This window comes from Schistocerca cancellata, chromosome 1, assembly GCF_023864275.1.
Source record: "Schistocerca cancellata isolate TAMUIC-IGC-003103 chromosome 1, iqSchCanc2.1, whole genome shotgun sequence".
Taxonomy (NCBI): domain Eukaryota; kingdom Metazoa; phylum Arthropoda; class Insecta; order Orthoptera; family Acrididae; genus Schistocerca; species Schistocerca cancellata.
The window spans coordinates 432,798,734-432,816,940 of NC_064626.1; the positions used below are offsets into that span (position 1 = coordinate 432,798,734).

At 43.4% G+C, this 18,207-nt stretch overlaps 1 protein-coding gene across 1 annotated transcript in view; it reads right to left on the reverse strand.

The window, feature by feature from the left end:
• LOC126176433 (protein CNPPD1) overlaps positions 1-16,198 on the reverse strand; it is a 40,974-nt gene extending 24,776 nt beyond the window's left edge. Inside the window, exons 1-2 of the mRNA XM_049923593.1 lie at positions 15,931-16,198; positions 15,741-15,837 (exon numbers count right to left, since the gene is read on the reverse strand). Coding sequence (XP_049779550.1) covers positions 15,741-15,837; positions 15,931-15,987 — 154 coding nt within the window. The 5' untranslated portion in view covers positions 15,988-16,198. The remainder of the gene's footprint in view (positions 1-15,740; positions 15,838-15,930) is intronic.
• Between the last annotated feature and the right edge of the window lie 2,009 nt (positions 16,199-18,207).

Below are 18,207 nucleotides of genomic sequence, written 5' to 3' on the forward strand. Positions count from 1 at the left end.
GAGCGAACTATGTATTTTGAGAGGAATTCAATGACCAACAACTAAAACACACTTCTTGCCCAAAGTATCTGCATGTCACAATGGACCTGACACCGTCATTGTGTAATACTGCAACACAGATAAAAAATAAGGTAATGTTGCACAAGCTCAGTGGAACAGTTGAGGAGCAAACTCAACAGCTCTATAAAAATCAACCATTGCCTCAGTCTACCATATTGCAAAATACGGCTGTCCTGTTTGGCTCAACAGTATACATACTATTTAAGTTGACATCTTACTGGATAATACAATGACGGAAACACGAGACACCATATTAAATTGCCACCGCTCAAATGTATTTTCAAGAAGTGGTGCCCGACAGCTCATATCTGAAAATTATTGCATTACCACCATGAGCTGCTGGTAAAATACTGTATTCCCACAACCAGTTTCAGTCATCTGACCATTATCAAGTTCCTATATAACAAATCGAATAAGCCCAAGAAACATTACAGCCTTAAATTGTCAAGAATCTGTTGACTGATGTAAATGTTAACAACAATACATTTGTAATGACATGTCGCATGTTCACATAGAAGTATTTGCAGCATCTTGTTAAGCGAAATATAAAATCATCATCATCATCATGTGATAAAATCATGAATTCTACACTGGAAAATCTGCTAGCACCAGCAGCTCAGGCCCGGATTACATCATCTGTCCGTAAAAAGTGTGCTACGTAGTGCACTCATTCACAATTAAAACTAACCAGTACTGGCATTGTAAACAAATTCATACCACACAGATGTGACTGCACAGCTGATCACTGTTTACTGGTAGAGCCAAGGATGGTATCAAGGACTACATACATTGATAGTCACTAGTATCTTACAATTAATAAGCTGTGTGCCATCTGCTACAATAAATACATGTGCCAGTCATAACAGGTGTTTAATATGTTGCAGTCATAACAGGTGTTTAATATGTTGCATCTAGTAGGAAATTGCACATGTTATGATCACAGTTTGGGTGACAGAAAACAAAACGCACAGGAGTAACGCCTTATACATAGTCGTAAGCAATAGTGTGAAATGAGTAATGGTAACTTTTGTATGTGTACGGCTTCCATTGTGCAGTAACCTTTATGGGTCAGGCTACATAGATACATGAAATGTATGCCAAGCCACATTGCCTAAACATATGAAAGTATGAGATATGTTACATGGTCATGTTCATGGACAAATAGTTACATCAACATCACACAAAACACACTAAAGCAGCAGCTACATGTAGTTCATGACCAATTAAGGATTTTTCACAGACACACAAGTTTATGCTGATTAAAATAATGTTGCACAAAGGGCTCAGCTTATGTTGGTTTACAACTTGTCCATATTATAATATTCATAAGCTCTTATGTAGACGGAGTTGAGACTAGAAGGACCATGTCAGCAGAAAATCAGACAATAATCTCTAAGCATAATTAACTTGTGTGCAGCTATCTTTATATATGTATAACTGCTGATGTCTCTTAAATAGTGTAGTATTGTTTTCATTCTTTTAACATGCCTGTAAACATAGCTGATGTATCTGTAATGCTATGTCACCCCACTGCATACAAGTTAAAGATAGATAGGCTCAGATGCTTATGGTGTCCAACATTCTGTTGACAAGGTCATTCTAGCAATATTTCTGTCTATATAAGAGGGGACTGATGACCTCAGGTGTTAAGTCCCATAGTGCTTACAGCCACTTGAACCATTTGTCTACATAAGAGGTTAGACATGTTTTAACATGAACAACCACTACAACAACATTGGCTGAACACTTTGTACAACATGGTATCAGTCAATACATGCTTCCTGCATCTGTGAAAAATCCGTAATTGGTAATGCATTACATGCAACTGCCACCTTAGTGTGTTATGTCAGACATCAATATAACTATTTGTCCATGAAAAGGAGCTTGTCACATCTATTATACTGTTGTATATTTAGACAATTTGGCTAGACATACATTGTAGGTATCTATACAGTCTGACCCATAAAAATTTCTGTACTTTGGAAGCTGTACACATATGAAATTGACTAACTTGTTTCACACTAGTGTCTCTTATGAATATATGTAAGTCATTACTTCTATGCATTTCATTTTCTGTCACCACAACTGTGATTGTAGCCCACCCAAGGCATACAGAACACCTGTTACAACTGGCACTTGTACTTAATATAACAGATGACACACAATGTAGTTCTTCAGGCTTTCCCAGCGAGGCATTGTAATGTTGAACTACTGGATTTATGCGAATAACTGACAGAAGCCCATTATTCAACAACATGACACACAGCTTATTAATTTTACGGTACTAGACAGACACTATCAATGCTTGCAGACCTCTATGACCATCTTTGACTCTGCCAGTAAACAGTGATTAGCTGTGTAGTGGCCTCAATGTAGTATGAATCTTTCAAAACATTAACACCAATTACAGCTTTTACATGAACCAGTACACTACCTAGCACAGTTTTTATAGACTGACAATTTAATTTATATTGTAATATGATAACAGGTAACTGTACAAAAGTGAACAATGATATGTGGTTTTTGTAATGATTGACATCATCATTTTCTGTTAACAACCCATGGTTTTATCACCGGTTTTGTTTTAAAGAATGAGGGTCATACGTGCTCATGTCAGATCCATAAAACACAATTGAGGGGGGACAGGGAGGAGGTGTTAAAAATGGCTACATGTTAAGCCCAATCAATGGAAGGAAAGATAGCTCAAAACAGAGACTTGGAAAATGGTCCGTAAAATAGGCCACTGAGAAACAGAGGCCCTGAACTAATGATTTCAATGTCCTTCACCATATTGCTATATGATGGATAAAAAGTAAACTGCAGTCAACTGCCTTCGCTTCGTTTGCTGAAACAGCTGACAATCAGACAGCAGACATAAATGAGAACATAAGGGGTTAAAAGGGGGCATGCCATCAGGAAATAGCAAACCGTCAGAGGTTGAAAGCAACAAGCACAAAGTGGTGGGGAAGCACCACTTAATTAATGTTGATGGCTAAAACTACAGTGCCCAATACGCAACCTAGCTAAATGATCCCATGGTGACAAGAGGGCCGAGAGGATGTCATCCAAGCTGCTGGGAGAGTCAATTTCCCGGAGCTTGTTCCATGAAGGGAGGGATGATAAAGTGACATCACCTGCTGACAAACGGCAACAAAGAGATCATCGGAGGGAATGGAAGAACTGGCGGGACAAGATACGAGAACTGCAGCCTTTGCAGTAGCAGATTGAAGTGACCAGGAACCCACTTAATCATCACAGTGACTCCATCAATAGTGAGCTAGTGACAGCTTTCCTGGATCCGTTACACTAAGGGATGGACCGTGTAGAACACATAGAGGCTCTAAAGGGCACAGAGAGTTGGAGCAGATGACACAATTGTAAGGGTTGTGTCACCGGATAAACTGCATGGCCTGATACAGGGCAAAGAGCTCTACTGTAAATACTGAACAGTGTCCCAGTAGCCAATGCCCAACAATGTCAGTGCCAATGACAAAGGCACACTCGACACCACAATCAGTCTGAGAGCCATCAGCATACACGAAGGTACTTTCGTGAAGTTCTGTGTGAAGTTGGTGGAACTTATGGCGACAGAGCAAGGCTGGAGTAGTGTATTTAGAAAGAGAATTAAGGCCAAGGTGAACACAAGCCACTGCACGAAGCCAAGGTGGTGAAGAGTTCACACCCCCTGGAAAAGTGGTAGGTTGCGTGACGTTAAGGTGCCAAAGCAAAAGCTGAAAGTAAACTCCAGGAGGTACCAGAGAGGAGGAATGCACACCATACTGATGATCAAAGAAGTCATCGAAGAAGGAATTGCAGGATGGGTGGCCAGGCATGGCAGACAAACGACATGCGTATCTGCTGAGGAGAAAGTCATGGTGGCATGACAGCAGTAGTTCGGCAGCTTTGGCATACAGACTATATAGTATTCAGACTGTGTTAGAGGGAGAGACGTGCAGATTCATAAACAAAACACCCATAGTCTAGTTTCAAACAGATAAGGGACTGACACAAACAGAGAACGGAGGTCTGATCCACTACCTGGGAAGTGCAGCTAAGGACACATAAGACACTCAGAAACTGCATAAAGCAGGCAGCAAGGTAAGATTCATAGTGAGACTGAGCCCCAGCAATTTCTTAGTTTCAACAAACTGGCCCAAACGTAAAGACGGTGGAAGAAACCAATTGTGCCCTGAGAAATCCATACAAATGGTTTCGTCACATAAAAGCGAAAACCACTGTCGATACACCACGAGTACAGACGATCGAGACACTGCAGAAGATGCCGCTCAAGGAGACAAGTCTACAGAGAACCAGAATAGATTGCAAAATCATCAATGAAAAGGGAGCCGGAAATACCTGGCGGGAGACAGGCATTATGGCAATAGCAAAGAGGATGATTCTCAAAACGGAACCCTGGGGCACACCATTTTCCTGGACAAAGGTGTCCAACAAGGCAGAACCCACTGGTACCTTGAAAACCCATCTTTCAAAAATTCCTGAAGAAAACGGGGCATGCAGCCGGGAAGCCCCATGTGTAGAAGAGTACAGAGGATACCAGTTCTCCAGCAGGTGTCAGACTTTCTCCAAATCAAAAAACACAGCCACAGTCTGGTATTTCCGCAGAAAACCATTCATGACATGGATTGACAGAGGGACGTGAGGGCCCCTCTCTTACAGTTCTGGGAATACATCAAAGGGGATGGTGTGAATGAAAGTCGCCGAGCAGCAGAAAGGGGTGAGGGAGGTGCCCAATAAGCTCGAGTAAGTCTGCCCTGGTGACATGGAATGATGGAGGGATGTAAACAGTACAAAGCAAAAAGGTCAAGTGAGGAAGGAAAATGTGGACTGCAACAGCTTTTAAGTGGGGAATCAGCTGCTTGGTCTTCAGTTTGCAGGCCTGTGAAGGACCTCAGCTGAGAGAATGCTGAGAATTTTGCAGTAGCCTTTAATTCCAATTGCATCAGGACTGCAATCTCCAGAAACCACAGGATGTAAATCCATGAACCCAACATGGAAGCTTGGTGAGAAACTCATCAAATCATATTACGATGCAGATCAGACGCGGCAAGAAGAATGGCCTCCTCCAAATTGCGACCACTCAGGTTTAACCAACAATCCATGCACAGCTCTGCCAGTTTCAATTCACTATGATAGGAATGGACATCTTTACATAGAATTAGGACAAATCATGGAAGACAAATTGTGGCTGCCCAAGTGGGGAAATGCTAAAAACTCATTCTGCAACAGCGTAAATGTGCAAGAGAACATCCAGCACATCGCTATGGAATGTCCAAGGAAGGGATTTGAAGTAACTATGCAAAATGTACACTGTGGTACTGCTCACAATATGAACTGGCTGAAAACACTGCATCTCACATTTTAACTTACCTAATGTGATCTGTGGGTTTGTCACAGCACTGCAAAGAAACTAAGAGGTACTGGGAAAAGACATCTGCCATCACATAATATTTGTTTTGCCTACCTTCTATGTTAAACTTTTGCAGTAAAAAGCACATAGAAGAAAAATTAACGTTGACACAGCCCAGTCAACGAAGACAAAAGAAAGTTGATGGGGGAAAAAATCTTGTAGTCCCAAATTTTTGTACAGTGATAGGAGGGAGTGTCTTTAACATTATATTAAAAATCCTGACTGGTGGATGTGAGTAGGGTTTGGAGCATTTAAAGTACACTTTTTTTCTCAAATAAATCTGAAACCATGGCTTCTGGGGAAAACGTTCCTGGGTATGAAACTAAACTACATTAAATTCCCTACATTCAGGTAAGTTAAAATGCGAGGTCCAGTGTTTTCAGCCAGTTCATGTTGTGAGCAGTGCCACAGTGTACATCTTGCACACTTACTTCACATCCCTTCCTTAGACATCCCTTAGCCATGTGCTGGATGTCCTGTTGCACATTTACATAGTTGCAGAATGAGTTTCTAGCATTTCCCCACTTGTGCAGCAACAGTTTATGTCTTCCACGATTTGTCCTAATTCTGTTGAAAGGTGTCCATTCCTTTCATAACAAATTGAAACCAGGCGGAGCTCTGCATGAATTGTTGGTTAAATCTCAGTGGCCGCAATTTGAAGAAGGCCATTCTTCTTGCCACGTATGATCTGCATCAAAATTTGATGTGATGAATTTCTCACCAAGCTTCCATGTTCGTTTCATGGATTTATATCACTGTGGTTTCTGGAGACTGCAGTCCTGATTCAAAGGCAATGAAGGGGTACTTCAAAATTTTCACCATTCTCTTCGCTAAGTTGTTTGTCTTCAGATACAAGGGGGATATGGGTCCCGGATAACTATGACATTATTTCAGAGGTTTTAAAAATGTGATATTACTGTCTTCAGCTGCTGTTAAACTGCTTCTTCCACATAACCGGTTATGTCATCTGACCATCACTGGATTCCTACACAACAAATGAACTCATAAGTAACATTATATGCTTAAACTGTCAGAAATCTGTAAACTGATGTAAATTATCACACACACATTATGAAATGTCATTGATATAAAATCATTCACAGTGTCGTGTTAGACAAAAAGTCAGTTGTCAGGTGATAAGACTCTCCAAGGGGGCTCGTCACTCTTTGGTGGGGTTCGTGCTTGGCTACTACGGGGCCCCAGCCTTTTCAGCATCTTTTCCCTTCCGCGCTGCATGTCTATCCTCTTGCTATTTTTTTCCATTGGGGAACATGTCTGGAATGTTTTTGGAAAGGTGTTCAGCATTTTCAGTAGCCGATATCAAACAATCTCTCCACTGTTTTTCCATTCCATTTTTCTTTCTTCGTTCCCCTCCTCCTATCCTCCTTCGGCTTCGGTGTTGAGAGATTCCTCTTTTTCTCCTTGCTCCCTGTGCTTGCTTGAAGGCCAGCCCATGCATCTGGCACCTAACAGGTGAGGTAGGGTTTGCACGTACCTCCTGGTAAACACAGGCCCAGGGAGGGGCAATTGTCTGAGCTGCTACCTTCCCAAATTGCCGATTGGTCCCTCTGTCAGGTGTTCAGGAAGTGTGAACAGTCACCTAAGTTGGGTGTGCCCCCTTCAGAGGAGGCCCCCCAGTTAGCAGCAGTGCTTCATCAGAGACACTGGCAACCATGGGAGATTTTCTCGCAATGAGCCTGTTATCTTCACAGTCAACGTCTGGTAAACGTAAATGGAATAAGACTAATGATTCAAAGACCCTGCCAGATGCACTACGGTCCCTCGATGATTCACATACTGAATGCAGTCAGTCCTTTGCTACGGTAAATCCATTTATTATTCAGAAAGGCGTTGATGCAATCCTGTGAAATCCTGCTCTCATTTACACAATGGCACTTCGATTTTTGGAGACTACTTCCGATTCTCAAGCACAACTACTGCTCACAGCTTCACTCCTCTACAGCTATCCTGTTCTGTCGAAGCCCAACGAATGCTAAATTCTTCGCATGGTGTTATTTACACAAGGCTGCTCAATGGTCTCACCGAGGCAAAAATCCAAACATACCTCTCTGATCAGGGTGTCACGGCAGTCCATCAGGTGTTGAAAAAGGTAGATGCATCCTTAGTGCTTACACACACACACACACACACACACACACACACACACACACACACACACACACACACTTTCTCTCACTTTTAATAGAGTGATGCTTCTGCCAAAAAATCAAAGCAGGTTATGATTGGTTGGCTTAAAAGGGGGGAAAGGGACCAAACTGCAAGTTCATCGCTCCCTTGTTCCCAGTAAAACAATTACCCAAGGGAAAGAAGAAAAAGATGACGTACGGCACAATAACAGGTGAAAGGAAGAACCAGAAGAATGACAGGAGGACAACAAACACTACAATGGACAAAACAGGACAAGAAAGCCACAGCTAGAAGCAAGAAACAGGGAGAAGAGATTAGAAACAAGAAAGCACATTACCATGGATGGCTGACCATGAGAATAAAAAAAGAGAAGCCAGCCACTGTGCAACACATTAAGACCTCCACCCTAAAAGCCCTAGGGTGGTGGACACAGAAGGACAACGGACATGTGCTAAAACTCAGATCAAATGATAAAACCCACCCTCATGAATAAAATATAAAACTAAAGCTGCCGTTAAGGGATTGTCACCCAACATCGAAGGCAGTATGCTAGGAAAGTTAAAAGTCCGCCGCAGAGCATCTGAAAGCGGGCACCCCAGCAAGAGGTAGATGACTGTCATTCGGGAGCCACAGCGATACTGAGGTGGGTTCTCGCGATGGAGGAGGTAACTGTGTGAGCCAAATATGGACAATGCGGAGTCAACACAGGACAACATTCCCTGTGAGAAGCCCGCAGGGAAGACGAAGACTTCCACACATTCACAGTCTCCTTAATGAAATGCAGTTTGTTGTGCATACTGTTATGCCACTCTTGTCTCCCAAAGCTAGAAAACCTTGCGGCGTAAAACAGAACGCAGGTCAGTTTCAGAGATGCCCATCACCAGGAGCGGTTTCCGCATAGCATGTTTGGCCAGCCTGTCAAAGTTTAATGTCTGGGATTCCGACATGTCCTGGGGTCCACACAAACACCACTGAACGACTGGACCATTCCAGGGCAGCGATGGCCTCCTGGATTTTTGCTACCGAAGGATGGTGAGGGTAGCACTGGCCGATAGCTTGTAAGCTGCTCAGGGAGTCAGAACAGAAAAAAAAAGACTCACCAGAACAGGAATGGATGTACTGAAGTGCATGAGATATGACCAGAAGCTCTGCAGAGAATACACTATAACCAGTGGCAAGGAATGCTGTGCAATATGGCCTCTGTGGACATAGGCATAGCCATCATTACCATCAACCATTGAGCCTTCGGTGTAACCAACTTTAAAGCCCTAGAACACATCAAGAATTGAGAGGAAGTGACAGCAGAGAGTGGCAGGGTTAACGGAGTCCTTAGGGCCATGCAAAAGGTCTAGATGAAGCTTCAGCCAAGGTGTACACCATGGAGGTGTACGTGAATGGACATCAAGTAGAGGTGGTAAAGGGAAGGACTCCAGTTCAGAGAGATGCGAAAGCACACGAACTGCAATTGTGAGCCCTGACCTGGGCCACCGATGTAGGAGATGATGTGCCGTGGGTGGGAAAAGGAGACAGCAATTTGGATGCTCAGGAGAACTACGAACATGTGCAACGTAACTGGCAAGCAGTTGTGCACATTGTATACGCAATGGAGAGACTCCTAATTCCAACAGGACACTGGTCTCCGGACTCGTTCTAAAATCTCCCGTCGCTAGGCGAATGCCACAGTGTTGCACTGGCTCAAGAAAACACAACGCTGAGGGCTCACCGAACCTTAAACCAGACTCCCATAGTCAAGGTGGGAATGAACAAGGACTCTGTAGAGCTGCAGCAGCGTAGAACAATCTGCACTCCAGTTGGTGTTGCTCAGGCAGCGGAGAACATTGAGGTGCTAGCAGCACTCTCACTTAAGCTGGTGAAGGTGAGGTAGTCAAGTCAATTGGGCGTCGAAAACCAGTCGTAAGAATCAATACGTCTCCACTACATTGAGCGATCATGAGTAACAAAGTTCAGGTTCTGGATGAATGGTACGACACAGAGAGAACTGCATGACACACACGACTTCACGGCTAAAATCTGGAAGCCGTGGGCTACAGCCCATGACTGCCCCTTCTGAATGGCTCTCTGTAGGTGCCGCTCAGCAACACCTGTACTGGAGGAGCAATACAAAATGCAGAAGTCATCTGCATACAGAGAAGGGGAGACCAACAGCCTTACAGCTGCAGCTAGGCCATTAATGGCCATTAAAAATAGAGATACATTCAATACGAAGCCCTGCGGAACATCATTCTCCTGAATATGGGGGGAACTATGGGAGGCACCAACTTGGAAAGTACAACAGGAAGTTTTGGATAAAAATCAGGAGCAGCCCCGGAGACCCCACTCATACAATAAGGCAAACAATGTCAACAGGTCGTGTTGTATGCTTTATGCAAGTCAAGAAAGACGACAGCACGGTGTTGGCGTCTGGAAATGGCTGTTCTGACGACAAACTGTATGGACACAAGATTATCACTGGTAGAGCAACCCTGGTGGAAGCCACCATGACATGGAGCCAGTAGGCCACACGACTCCAATCCAACTGCTGACACGCCATACATTCCAGCAGCTTACAGAGAACGTTGGTGAGGCTGATGGGCTGATAGCTATCCACATCAAGCAAATTTTTACCAGGTTTTAGCACCGGAATGATGGTGCTCTCCCACCACTGCGATGGAAACACACCATCGCACCAGATGTGGTTGAAGATGACAAGGGAATATTGCTTGTAGTCAAGACGAGAGATGTTTAATCAGCTGACTGTGGATCCGGTCCGGCCCAGAAGCTGTGTCGAGGCAATGTGCATGGGTATTCAGGAGCTCCCACTCTGTACATGGGGAGTTCTAGGGTTCACTGTGGTGTGTAGTGAAAGAGAGGACTTTCCTTTCCATCCGCTGTTCGAGGGTGCGAAAGGCTGGGAGGTAGTTCTCTGGCGCAGAGACTCGAGCCTAGTGCTCAGCAAAGTGCTCAGAAATCACGTCTGCGTCAGTAGAGAGCACGCCATTGATGTTAATGTCAGGGACTCCTTTTGGGGTCCAGACTTGGGAAGGTGATGTATGGCATCCAATGGTCGACACATACCTCTCCCAACACTCCTGTTTCTGTCGTTTTATAAGCAGGCGAACACAGGCACGGAGCTACTTAAAGGCTATGAGGTGCTCCAGGGAAGAGTGTCGCTTCTGTCGCTGTAGAGCTTGCTGATGCTCTTTAATCGCCTTAGCATCTTCCGGCAACCACCAAGAGACTGTCTTTCACTGGGGGCACCCTAGAGAACAAGGGATCGCGTTTTCCACCGCAGAAATTATCGTTGCAGTGACCTGCTCAATCACATCATCAATGGCACCACATGGAGGAGATTCAACAGTGATGGCAGAGGTGAAGGCTACCCAGTCTGCTATGTTTAAGGCCCATCTGGGTAGGTGTCCATGGACATGACGCCAGGGGAGTGACAGGAAGATGGGGAAGTGGTCATTACCACACAGGTCATCATGTGCTCTCCAGTGGATAGATGGGAGAAGTCCTGGGCTGCAAACTGGTAAAGCAATGGCCGAGTAATTACCATGAGCAACACTGAAACGTGTGGCGCCCCCAGTATTTAAGAGGCACAGGTCAAACTGGGACAGTAAATTTTCGACATCTCTGCCACAGCCAGTAAGCATGGTGCTACCCCACAAGGGTTTATGGGCATTAAGACTTGCCAAAAGTAGGAAAGGTTTAGGGAGTTGATCAATCAGTGCAGCCAATATGATCGGGGGTCTGAAGGGAGATACACATTGCAGACAGTTATTTCCTGCATCATCCGTATCCTGACAGCCACAGCTTTAAGAGGAGTTTGAAGGGGCACAGGTTCACTAAATACAGAGTTCAGGACATACACACAAACTACACCTGACATGAAGAGCAGGGGTCCACAATGCTGGGAACCAGGTTTCCTGGAGGGCAATGCATAAAGCAGAGTTCAAGCTGCCATAGCTCAGCCACGTGGTGGAAAAGACTGCTGCAATTCCACTGGAGGATGATGTGATCGTGAGAGTGGGAAGGCATGAAACACTCAATGAGGCAGTCTATGCCTCAGGGTCACCTGCTGCCACTGACTTATTTCCTGAACAGGCTATATCCACTGTGTCTGAGGGTCCGGCGAGATCTAGGTCCTCTCGGACGCCAGAATCTTCACCTTATCCTCAGATGCAGAGCTTGTGGGCAGCAGTGGTGTGGGTTCCACTGCAATTCCCTTGGACTTGGGGGTCTTCTTTCTGGATTTCTCTTGCTGATCCTTGGGTTTCTCTGGATGTGGGGGGCTTCACTGATTCAGTCTCCAGAACTGAGAATGATCGTTAAGCCCTACAACCAGCTGCTTTTGGGCACTTCAGCCATTGGCAGGTGTCATCTCTCCCACTAGCTGAAACCTGAGAGGGTAGTGACCCAAGGGTCCCCTTCCTAGCGAGAGGAGCTGAAGAGGACTTATGCTTCTACAACTGAGAGCTGAGATGTGGGGGCTGGTGTCCCCAATGGTTGGGGGGACAGTGCTCTCAAGGTAGATGGTGCGGGAGCAACAGGGAGGGAAGTGCCCCCACCGTCAAGGAGACAGGTGTAGTCTTTCGGCTCTGAGAGCCGACTGGAACTTGTGAAACTGATGGGGCTACAATTGTTCTCATAGCGGCGGCATAAGAGGTGGTCATAGCCACAGGATGTAGGCGCTCAAATTTCCTCTTGGCCTCAGCCGTAGGTCAGTCGGTCCAGGGTCTTGTATTCTATGATTTTCCTTTCTCGCTGTAAAATCCTGCAGTCTGGTGAGCATGGGGAATGATGCTCTCCACAGTTGACACAGACGGGAGGTGGGGCACACGGAGTATTGCAATGGGAGGGACGTCCACAATCTCGACATGTGATGCTCGAAGTACAATGGGAAGACATATGGCTCAACTTCCAGCACTTAAAGCACCGCCTTGGGGAAGGGATATATGGCTTGACATCACAGCAGTAGACCATCATCTTGACCTTCTCAGGTAACTTGTCACCCTCAAAGGCCAAGATGAAGGCACCAGTGGCAACCTGATTATCCCTCGAACCCTGATGGATGCGCCAGACAAAATGAACTCGTCGCTTTAAGTTGGCGCACAGCTCGTCATCAGACTGCAAAAGAAGGTCCCTGTGGAACATAATACCCTGAACCATATTTAAGCTCTTGTAATGTGTGATGGAAACATCCCCCAGCTTGTCACAAGCAAGTAATGCCCGTGACTGGGCAGATGATGCCACTTTTATCAAGATTGACCATGACCCCATTTTGGACAAGCCCTCCACCTCCCCAAACTAATCTCTATATGCTCTACAAAAAACTGAGGCTTCATCAAGACAAAGAAGTCCTCATCCGCTCTCATACATACGAGGTACCGGGTTGAGTAAGATTCGCTACCATCCTCAGCCTGGTGTTCCTCCCATGGTGGGGCCAGGGAGGGGAACGATTTAGGATCACACTTCTTTGCATTGTACTGAGACTTGGAATGCTTAGAGACTGCTGGCATTTGATCACCAGCAAGTGATGTCGTGGTATGCTTCATCACGCATCATTTGCCCTGATGCCACCCATTCAGACCAGGGGCCCTTCCCACGAGCGCCACCCAGCCACAGCAAAGGTCACCTGGCAGGATGGCCATTGCCAGGAGTCCAGCTGCTCCAGAGTGACGGGCATCTACTCCTTGGCATATGTGCGGAGTTAATGGCGCAGGCATCAGCAGAGCGATCCCTGTGTAGTCAGGGGGCTAAAACCAACAGGGAACGTGGCAGCCCCACCATAACGGACTCAGCATATGATACACAATGCATTACAGCAGATTACTGTTCTAGACATATTCACACCAGTCTTTAAAGGTATAATGTAGATGTGTGGTAAGTGGCTCCACTCAGTGCATCCCACTCTACAAGTACCAGCAATTCCTGAATGGAAAACAGCTAATAGTGAGAGAAGTGCACTAACTTACTGGTCAATTATTAATTCACAACCAACTAACTACAGTGCAATTTCATGACTTTGCAATACTCAGTCAACAAGACAGCTACAAGGAGTCACATTTGTCAATTCAGTACCTTTCCCACCACCACAACACAGATCACTGACAACAACACACATACAAATTAAACACTTCTCAGTCATTTTTTTTACAGGAATGGATTTTACACAATAGCTCATTTAACATCTGCAAAAAGAACTCATTTAATAAACGGAAAACAACTCCACTACATAAATAAGAGCTCAGTGAAGTTATTTTGTCTGTTCACAGGAGAGAACTGGATATGAAATGCTGGGGATGTATGGTATGTCTGTAAACTGAAAAGGAAGTCGTGCTGATGGTGGAGAAGTTGCCCTTTTCAGAAGAACACTACAGCATCTACACAGTACGACTAGGAATCAATTTCCCCTGCAGCAGTGTAGAACAATGTGCACGGATTTATGCAGATTCAGTCCATATGCCTTTCATGGTTTACTACTAGTAATAATAATTATTATCTGTTTTCCACGTAGTGCTAACGCAGTTAGTGGGAAATAAATACCCCCTGGGTATGCCTGTGTTGTGCATTGCCAATGCATCATAAGGTGTGCAGTGGAGGGGTGGTATAACTTTGTGAAACACCTGCTCAATCTTCCATTTGCAGGGCACACCTATGATGGAAGGAAGTGCATGAACACAATCTGACGACCTACCTTACCCTGTGCTTCTAGGCCACACATTCCCTCCCTCCCCCCCGCCCCCCAAACACAATAAAAATAAACAGTTTTATACTGTTAAATCAGTATTTTTAATAATTTGCGATTTTTCCTATCCTCTTCAATGCAAGAACTGTTGGCCGCAGAGAAAAAATAAAAACTTTTCTATTAGAAATTTACTGCATTTAAATTTTGTACAGGGAAAAGTTTTTTTGCTAGGAGTCACAGTTTCCAAGTTAATAGAGGAAAACAAAGTGATCTATAACCACCCCCTCTCCCCTCCACCTCAATGCTCACATTCTACCACTCAGGGATTTTAGCATACTACCTCGTAACAGTGGGCAAAAATTTGCAATTACACCATTCCTCCCTAACTTTCCTTTGTTGACTGGAATATGTGACAGTATATACCAGTTCTAAATGGTATTTCTATCACCAAGCGAATAGTAGATTTGCATGTCACTCTGGCAGAACCCACTGATTTGAGGATTGAAAATGTAATGCTGAATCCGCAAGGTATGCAGGAGAACATTTGTGTGGTTAAGAAAGCAAGAGAGGCAATGACACGAATGAAGCTGTGAAAGACCAAGGTTAGTGTCTAACTAGCTCAGTTGGTATGATCAGTGCACTGTTTTACCTGACAGAAAGTTTTAAAACGACACACACTCCATTGCAGAATGAAAGATTCATTATTATTTTCTATATACTGACCTATAATTACGAGATGGCAATTACCGTATTTTCGAAGAAAATGAATCATACAGCTGATTAAATGCAGGCAGTGGCATACTTCATTTACAATATAAAAATAATAACAATAAGGAAAACATGTATCAAATTTTTCCCAAGTTCACAGTGTCCCAACTTTACGATACTTAGTATATTACGCTTAGCTGTCGCAATGCATGTAGCTTCTGATAAGATAATTATTGGTAAAAACGTTTATTTGAAAATTTCTCATGTTACGAGAGATATATCAAATCTCAAATACTGCATTTTTAATGGCTATGATTCCTACTGTCCAGTTTTTTTTTAACAGTCGTAATCATTTATAACTACGCCTGTTAATCCTTAATGCTACTGTATTATTTCGTCCCGATAAGTAATTATTTATTGCCAACAGTAATTTTTGGCTAATTCTGCTTTCCAATTTTACAATACGAAGAGACAGCTTGGAAAATCAGTCAGTCTCGTATTCTGTTTATAAATTTTGAATTCTGTGGACTCTTCAGTAGGCTACATGATACAATAACGTGAATGTTTCTACGAGGCACATTTAATACAACCAGCTTTTACGAACTGATACTCAGGTAAACAACCATGCACACATAAACTGCAATAGAAGGCATTTATGAACGAGCAAATAATTCTTAGAAAATGATGAAAATGAGGTGATCCAAATACCTGAAACGGGTAAGCTAAATCTCTCTGTCGTCGGTAGTTTCCCATAATACAATGTTTTATTTATTCGTGACAAGAACTCTTCATGGTCTCCAATCACCTACGTTAAATAAGTGCAACAGTTAAAACCATCGACTGCTACATAACACATGATTAAAAAGATTTGCTTGTAAAGTACTTGTTGACACTGTACCTTGAAATTCTTTCTAGCCAAAACCTTCCCCTTTCTGGGTGTAATGCGATTAGACATTCTCGAATGTTAAATCACTAACATACGAAGTCTACAATACGTTGAAAGAATTAAACTGATTACACTGAAAAGCTAGACGTTAACCTAAAAAACCGCCAACCCACCCACTGTTATTTCTTATGACATCATTTCCCCACCACCTCAAAGATATGTAAAACTGGCATTCCACAATCTTTGCTCACACGTGAACTATGAAATTTGATTCTACATCATATGATTCATACGCAGAGATCACTTGCCAAGAGCGAAGGATGATAGAATCTATGACGGCATTAATGGCGTAAATCACTGATCTCTTTACAACCTGAATGTAGATGTCAGTGAGCTGAGTATTGAGCTCACTGCTTGGTAACGGCGCTCCACACGATCAGTAATATTGGCATACCATCAACATATTGACCATCTGAGGGCGCGTATTCACGTATTGTCAATACTAGATACATTGACGAGAAGTATTGATACACCTCAAAATAAATACTGAACGTGTGAGGTCCAGTATCGACGGTTTGACAACATTCTCCACTCCGATGTTGACAAATGACAGAGCGTCAGGAACAGGGCATATTTCTCAATATGTCGTGGTATATACCACACATCAATTCACTTTTTAAGGAGTCTTTTAACAAAAAATAATTTTAATAGGCCTATGCAAGGGTAATCATTGTATATACATCACGAGAAGTACCGTGGCTGCGCTTCTTTCAAAGATATACTTTGGTTCTGAGGAAACTTGAGTCTACAGAGCGACACGCAACTACGGCACTGGAGCCGAGCGACCTTTCACGGAAAGAACCGAAGATGCACGAGGTAGCAGAAGCAGATGACACGCAACTGCGGCTGACAAGCGAGTCACTTTGTGAAAAGGAGACGTTTTACTTACTGTATTATAAATTTTTACTGTTTTAATTACGAATGTAGCAGAAAATAAAACTATTAAACAAGAAAGCCAAACATAGAGCAATGATTTAAATTAATTTCTTCATATTTAATAAGGGATAATAGTCATTCTTATGCCACGGACTGAAGTTTAATAGCAACAGCAAAATTACGATGTGAACTGCAAAATACTAAGGAACGTCACAAACAAAGGAATTAGGTAAGGTACATTTTCACTGTATAAACGTCAATATCTATTGACTGTCTTGTAATAGAGAAACAGTAATGTCTTGTGCCTCAGCTGTACTTGCTTTCTCGAAATGGTGCACTTTCCTCCTCTGCTTTGTAGAGAACAACCGTCTCTAAGGCTGTATATTTTGTTCCCTTCTTGATGAAGTAGTGCAGGAGCCAATTCCTGAATTATCTTTATTGCAGTCAACAGCAGCTAATGTAGCTTTCAAGCTCGACAGCTGGCGTTTAAAAACTTCCAGTTGCCCTGGAGAAGATACTGTGTCAATCACTTCAGTCAATTTGCTTTTCATTTTCTCCTTCTCCTGAGTTAAATCTGAAGATTCAATATTTCCTCTGCTGAGTTTGACCCTTATACTTTCTTTTTCACTTGCTACTGATTCCCCTTCTTCATAAATATGTAATATATCCTCATCATCATTAACATCACGAAAATTATTGACGTTCACTGAACTGGATGACTGTCTTGTTTTGAATAGGCAGACAGAGTGAATATGTCTACACATGTTTCATCTGATACTCGAATCTACGCACGAGCATGCATACTGATGTATGCAGGCCTGACAGTCAATACAAATCAATTTACAGCTGCAGTCTTGCACATTTTGCTGTATAAAATAAGTGACGCCCAACTCAGAAGTAGATGGTACAAGCCAGCCTTTTCCTTCTTCAACTGTGCGTTCCTGAACCACTTCAGAACTTAAGCCATGCTTTGAGCGAATATCCTGGAGTTTGCTTGTCAGTTTTCCCTTGGTCAGAATAATGAGCCTGTCATGTAATTTGTCCCTGACGAAGCTCATTAATGCATGAATGATTTTGTCAAGTCGTTTTACATGTTTACCACGCAAATATATGTATTTTACTGTTCGGTGCATCCTTTCAATATACATGTTTGTATTGATACCACTGTTGGATCTGTAATTATATGCCCAGCACCTGGTGCTTTTAGCATAATGTTCTTGGAGGTAGAACCCAAATACCGCTGTTACAGAATCTGAAACCAGGCGCTCCAGAGCTAAAGGAAATACGTGCTCAAATGTTATGACGTCTCTTTCCTGCATTAAACTCCTCACTAGCTTATAAGTTTCAATCTGT